At 45.5% G+C, this 7,500-nt stretch overlaps 1 protein-coding gene across 1 annotated transcript in view; it reads left to right on the forward strand.

Moving 5' to 3' along the window:
- Positions 1-37: 37 nt before the first annotated feature.
- The window catches only part of LOC310787853 (phosphorylase b kinase regulatory subunit alpha, skeletal muscle isoform-like), a gene marked incomplete at both ends in the record, with an annotated part of 71,473 nt that continues 64,010 nt past the window's right edge, over positions 38-7,500 (forward strand). The window contains 3 exons of the mRNA XM_083649316.1: positions 38-52; positions 829-997; positions 7,076-7,158. Of these exons, the coding sequence (XP_083505442.1) occupies positions 38-52; positions 829-997; positions 7,076-7,158 (267 nt within the window). The remainder of the gene's footprint in view (positions 53-828; positions 998-7,075; positions 7,159-7,500) is intronic.

A 7,500-nucleotide genomic window follows, 5' to 3' on the forward strand; every position in this document is an offset into this window, starting at 1 on the left:
ACACACACACACACACACTGCCTATACATACAATGCCATGGGGCGGAGCAAAGTCGGCGGGGAACAACTGAGATCAAGAGAAAATGGTTCAGTCTAAAACGCCTGTTTGATGCCTTCAGTTTCATATCTCATTAATTAACAACACTTTCACCAACGTTAGTTTGGAGACCAAATTTACCTGTTGGGTCACAGAATAAAAACAATTACAGCTTGACTTCACCCAAAACTAGCAGCTAGTCCAACCGGCGGTGGTGAGATGTCACTATAATAAGCACAACCAAACATCAGATAGGTCGGACCACCGTGTTTAACTAGGGTATATATCATTAATGTAGGTCGGACCACCGTGCTTAACTAGGGTATATATCATTAATGTGGTCGGATCACTCTGTTTAACTAGGGTATATATCTTTAATGTAGGTCGGACCACCGTGTTTAACTAGGGTATATATCATTAATGTAGGTCGGACCACCGTGTTCAACTAGGGTATACTGTATATCTTTAATGTAGGTCGGACCACCGTGTTTATAGGGTATACAGTATATCTTTAATGTAGGTCGGACCACCGTGTTCAACTAGGGTATATATCTTTAATGTTAATGTTACGGCTGAAACAGAAATAAACAATAAACAAGTTTGTGATATCTCCACTATTTAAATCAATTGGCAGGCGTCTACCTGGAAGTACCTGTTGTTAACCCAATGTCACAGTGATTTGGTCTATAGAGCGACATACTGAGTGAACGTGTTTTTCTAGACTTAGAGACTGTGAGTTTAGAGCTTCTGTCTCTGCCTTCTTCTCCCCCCTCTTCCTCTCCCTCCTCCAGGCAGAGAAGATCGAGAAGTTTAAGTACAGTAAGAGTGTGGCAGACTGTCTGCATGCTAAGTTCTGCTCTGGGACCTGCAGCACGGTGGTTGGAGACGCAGACTGGGGCCACCTGCAGGTCGACGCCACCTCGCTCTTCCTCCTCTTCCTCGCCCAGATGACTGCCTCAGGTTACCCACACACGCGCACACACACACATGCACACACATGCACATGCACGCACACTCACACACACATGCATACACATGCACATGCACGCACACTCACACACACATGCATACACATGCACATGCACGCACACTCACACACACATGCATACACATGCAGATGCACGCACACTCACACACACATGCATACACATACACATGCACATGCACACACACTCACACACACATGCATACACATACACATGCACATGCACACACACTCACACACACATGCATACACATACACATGCACATGCACACACCTCGCCCAGATGACGCCTCACAGTGCCGTTACCGTACTTTTCGGACTATAAGCCGCGGCTTTTTCCCCATTTTTCGGCCCTGCGGCTTATATAACGGTGCGGCTAATCTATGGATTTTTACAGCTAACGGCCACTAGGGGACCTCCTAAATCTATGGATTTTGGTACGAGAGACAGAACGAGAGCAAGACAGACAGACCCTGATTGGATGATGTTGCAAAAAATGTGCCTCGCGACCTGCTTGGAGCACTGAGCCACTACGCTCTCTCAGCCACTACTGTAAAACACCCTCCCTCCTCCCACCCTCCCTCGCTCCGGGGGAAAAATGGCGGCGATTGAGCCAGAAAGACAGTCTGAATGAAATTGAATGTAACGTTCCCAATTCTATGTATTACATTCTAAAAAATTAACGGCAACATTTTGGAAGGCTAAGCCACACAACTAGCTCGTTGTAATCTAACATCATGCTTCAAAAGATGGAGAACTGGCTGTGTTACGACGATGAGGGTAAGGACTCAAAACGGTCTCCGCTGATAAGACACGGAGATCTCTGTTACAGGCAGGCGCTACGCCTCCTCCTGGTTGGTAATTAAACATTAAAACACCTGCGGCTTATAGTCCAGTGTGGCTTATATATGTGACAATCATTCAATTTAGCTGCTGCGGCTTATATTCAGGTGCGCCTTATAGTACGGAAAGTACCGTATTTATTTATGTGGGGGGGGGGGGGGGGGGGGGTCAGGTGCTCAAGTGGAAAAAAGGAGCGCCCCTCTCATAAATATGTATACAAAATTAAAGTTAAATACAGTACAGTCAGGCCCGGATTAACACAGTGTAGTGATCACACTTGCTTGAAGTTTACTATGGCAATAAAGACTACAGATTTACATGAATATATTGCTAAAGTACAGGGTCAACACACATACCGCAGAAAAAGTTAAGACACAGTGTACTAAAAAAAAATGTATATATATTTTACTGAGTAACTCAGTGAGGTCAAGTTTTGAAAAATGGTCTCACTACAATTAAAGCTTGGCTAGTATGGAGACTAACATCATCAAACATGAATACAATTCAGCTCATTGAATCCATGAGAGTCTCAGCTTTCCAGTTATACCAAATTAATGTGATGCAAGACTGTTTAGAGACCCCGGTATGCAGAAATATTCAAATAGAATAGGTGGAAATTACATTATACTGCATGAAAAAAAAGTTTTTTTGTGTGCCAAAAACTGCATTAGATTAGCATAACGTGGGCATGTCTATAAAGGGGAGACTCATGGGTACCCACATAACCCATTTTCATTCAGATATCTTGAGGTGAGAGATCAAAGGACCTTTTTGAAAATGGCCATGCCTGTTTTTCCCTCGTCCATTTTTTTTGTAACTTTAGAGCATTATTTACTTCCTTACTTCCTGACAAGCTAGCATGACATGTTTGGACCCAATGGATGCCTCTAGTTTCATAGGATACAATGGGCTCTATCTTCCGACAGGCGCTATCCCCTAATAGTGCTTTGCGCACCTGTTTGCGCGTGCCTTAAGGCAGGGAAGATAGCATTCCGCCTTGCGCCGTCCGCCAGGTGTTCTGCCGAGTTTTGCTCCCCCGCCAATCAGCAAAAAAAAAGCATTCCCACCTCACGGGAGCAGTGGCACTGGAAGTACTGTTAGGTGGGGGGTGCTGTAAGGAATGGACTCTCAGTGGTGCCCGCAAGGGCAGCGCCGAAGAAAATTTGATGTTTTTTGGACTTTCATCCATATTTAGAAGAATATTTAATTTTAAATTAACATTAGGATTATACTGTTGTGATGTCATTATTCAGTATCTTCTCCTTTTCTCACTCACTTTCATGTAACCACCTGCTCTCCCTTTAGTCGTTTTACACTACAACAGACAGCAACACACGCATAAACACTGAACTTATTATTATTATTATGGAAAACCAGATTATGATGAAAATCAAACACTTTTGAAGAGAGAGCATATGAAATAAGATCAGAGCTGGGAAGCACAAACTGTTTTTTAATGCATTTTGTTGCTGTTATAAACACAAGACAGCCAAATACAACAATTTCAAAAATCCCATCTCTTGCCGCCAGGGGGTGCTGCAGCACCCTCAGCACCCACCTTCCAGCTCCCTTGCGGGAGCATACTTGTAATCATTTATACAGATATGTAACTGTTTAAAAGTGCTATAATTGTCTGGTAGACGTGACCTCCCTGATTTCTAAGTTAAAACAGCCCCGAAATATGTTGGGGACGCAATTCTCGGCCGGGATGCGAAAAGGTTCATGGCACGTGTCGCAGGTGCAAATTAGAGCCGTGCCAAAATCATCTGCGCCCCAAAATGCCTGCGCAAACGGGATTTGGGCGGTCTTAACTCATTGAGTGCCAGCCACTTTTGGAGAACGGACGCTCCCAGTGCCAGAGTTTCAGAGCGTTTTCAGTGATTTCTCGAGGCCCACAGAATATTGTGTGATATTACTATGTAAACACCGAACATGCACAAAGAACGATGAGACTCTATTGTATCAGCAGCAAAAAAAAGTTTATTGGTATCATTTTCCGTTCTTTAGTTATCAGCCGGAGAAGATAGGTCAAAAACAGAAAAAAATGGCGTTTCCATCTAGAAGCTGAGATATTGAGCCTTTTGTGAAATATAGCATTTCAAGCACATGACTGACTCTGAAGGTAATATTTTCTGATGTGACACCTCAAAAATAATTTACTTCAATAAAACAGTGAAAACAAAGGAATTTTGTTTGGCAAAATAATATTTTTTAGCTGCAACCAGCAGCGCTGGCCCCTGCGTGCGCAAACCCTACACCTTCTTGCTGGTCTTGATTTACTGCTGGTGGGCATCAGATAGCTTGTTTGCCTGTCTCTGTCAATCGAGCCTGCTGTGTGGGTGTTGTGTGTTGTACGCTGCCCTGCGTGCCCCACCCCCCTCCTCCTCCTCCTTCGTGGGAGTGTCTCTGCGCGACTGAGTGTCGCTGCGTTTGCTCTCGCTCTGCTTTTGCTCCGTCTGCACTGAAAAGTGCGCTGCATCCCCCCGCTTTTTCACAACCTGTCGCCGGCTCCCAGCTGAGAATAATGTAACTTTTCAGAAAGAGGCTGGTGTCGGCAACTAAATCATATGGAGGGGCTATTGCAGCGGAGATGGAGGAGCTTAATTGTGGTGTCAGCAGATTGACTGCTGTTCACAGGCACAGCTAACGTTATGCTTCATGCATATCGATGCGATTTCCGTTTCCTCATGACTTCTTCTCTCTTTTCTCCTGGCCTTTCTGTAATCTGGAGAGCACTGTCGCCACCTAATGGGTCCCTAAAATAGCTTTTACACATTCGACAGCCACCATACTTTCACAGGAGATGGATCTGGCTTTGATACACGTCCCACCGTCAAAAAACGCAATTGACGACTTTAGTCGTCTTTGGCACTCAACGTTACTAAAGCAATTGACGACTAAAGTCGTCACTCAATGAGTTAACTACCAGAATTATTCACAGGCGTGGCCAGGCAATGCTGGGCATTACGTCAATCAAAACCAATCAGATTCCCGTCTCGCAATGGCTGTTTGCGCGAGGCATGCAATATGCTGTAATTCTCTCCATGCGTAATATAGTGTACTCACTCATGCGAGGACAGAGAGAGCTTATTGACAGATCGTCTGTGGTGCCAATGACCCTCCGGCTTATGAAGGTGAATAGCCTATGTACATTGTCCAACAAGTTTTCTCAATTAATTTCCCTCTTTGCGATGTGATAAAAGTTTCTCAGTGAGTTATAGTTGATTGCCTCACTGAATTATCTGCTAATACCCAATTCTAGCAGCATAATGTGATGTCTTGGCGTGGCAAGGCTGTTCGTAATGACATATCCAAAAGGAATTCCACTTTCCACTGCGCAAATACCTCTCTGTGCTGGGCTCTTAGCGCAAAGTAATTGCGCGCTGCTGACGATAGCATAATGCCATCTATCACCACATTTTAGCGCTGAAACGCCTGCTTTGGCTTGTGGCAGCCAATGCCCAGTACAATTATCACACGCATGCGCTTGTGTCCGCCCCCAATTTGCATTGCGCACGGCGTTAAACGAGCGCAAACGCCAGGGGTATGTGTCCTGGTCACTGCACTAGCGCCTCCTCTGGTCGGTCGGGGCGCCTGGTCGGGGTGGAAGGGAACTGGTGGGAATAGCGTGATCCTCCCATGTGCTACATCCTGCCGGTGAAGCTCCCCCTGTCAGGTGAAAAGAAGCGGCTGGCAACTGCGCATGTGTCGGAGGAAGCATGGTGCTAGTCTCGGCTCTCCTCAGATTGGCAGAGGGTGGAGCAGTGACCGGAGCAGCCAATAGGGCAGCATGGGGATAAATTGGCCAAGTATAATTGTGGAGAAAATGGGGGGAAATCTGAAAAAAATAGACCTCTGGTCTCTAATGAGGTGTCTTGCAAAAAGTCAGTGAGTCAGAGGTGAAAAGGGCAGGTGCTTCAGAGCACCACCTGGCGTCTATCTGTGTGCGTCCCTCACGTTAGCCTCTCCTCTCCTAGCCAATCAGCTGTCAGTAAGGTGTGCATCCCTCAGGTTAGCCTCTCCTCTCCTAGCCAATCAGCTATCAGTAAGGTGTACATCCCTCAGGTTAGCCTCTCCTCTCCTAGCCAATCAGCTATCAGTAAGGTGTGCATCTCTCAGGTTAGCCTCTCCTCTCCTAGCCAATCAGCTGTCAGTAAGGTGCAGAAGAGTAGCAGCCCAATGTTCATTTGCATCCCTCAGGTCTCATGCATTGAATAAGATCTGGCCATCAAACAACCTCCGGGCTGAAAAGTGAAGCCAATGCAGAAGTGCCTTAAACCTGCATTCTTTATAATGGCCAGCAGGGGGCGACTCCACTGGCTGCAAAATGAAGTATTATTGTAGGAAGTCAAGGGAAAATGACACTACAGTACTTCTCACTTGATTCATGATCTCAGTAAACACTTTCCTAATGAGTTTATGGTCTCAATTGCTAGTTTCTAGTCTTCTTCAATATAGCATGATGCTCATTTATAAAATGATGCTCCCATTCTGAGTAAATAGATTTGACTATTATTAGACTATTATTATTATTAGACAGGGTATATTAGACTATTCTTTGGGGTGTGATTGACAGGTCACCTATCCAGCAATCTGGGAACCCATCGGTTAAACAAAAAAAAACTATTTTTTTCTCTAACCTCTGGGGGCAGCAGCCCCGTTTCAATGTGGTGCAACAGGAACTCAACAAGAGCAGCTCAAGAGGTGTGGAGGAAAATCCCTTTCCGCTCCCTGCAAGCTCTGCCATTGGCTCCAACCGACCGGCTCTGCCCATTAATGGATTTCTTTTCCGCTCCCTGGGTGTCGCTCTCAAATCCGTCCATCGCTATGAAACAACAATAACAACTCTAGCTCGTTGCTAGTAGCAAGTAGCAACTTGCTATACGCTGAAAATGGTAAGTTGACTACACACCGGTCAGGTTCACTTCATTTTGATCAGGTGAAGCGCAGCATGCGTGCAAGCGCTGTTACACCCCCTGATGGAGCCTGCTGACAGATTTTCAATGCAAGTCGAAAGTCTGTCTCGACAGATTACCTATCCAGCTCGCCGATCATGGACCACTAGCAGGCGCCTCTTCTCATCCAAATATGGTCACTTCTGCAATAATGTGTAGCTAATTCTTAAGATGCTTGTTAACGACTGTAAGAATTTTTTATACTTTAATCAATTGTCAAATAAACTAAAGGAAAACTCTCCTCTCCTCCTCCAGGTCTCCATATCATCTACACTAGAGATGAGGTTGACATCATCCAGAACCTGGTCTTCTACCTGGAAGCAGCCTACAAAGTGGCAGTGAGTTGACCTGGGAGAGTGAGTTGACTCTGGAGTCTGGATTGACTCAAACAGGAAGCACGGTGGCCATATTTGATCTAAGTAGCACTTGGGCAAAGAACTTTTATGAAAAGAAATGACAGCTCCATATTGCCCCATTGCAACATCAGCGCCCAGCAGCCTCCGCCATTTTTTATTTTTGGAAACGTGACAGCGCCAAAAGAACCTCGCACAGGCTCGCAGTGGTCAGCTGCTGGCCCCTATAATCAGCCTCTCTAAACAGTAACTCAACGGGAGAACACTCTAAACTTTGGGGATTCACATCTTTTCCGGGCGTACTGCAAATCTTGATTGAAGTGGTGT

The sequence above is a fragment of the Poromitra crassiceps genome (genome assembly GCF_964638095.1).
Source record: "Poromitra crassiceps genome assembly, chromosome: 13".
Taxonomy (NCBI): domain Eukaryota; kingdom Metazoa; phylum Chordata; class Actinopteri; order Beryciformes; family Melamphaidae; genus Poromitra; species Poromitra crassiceps.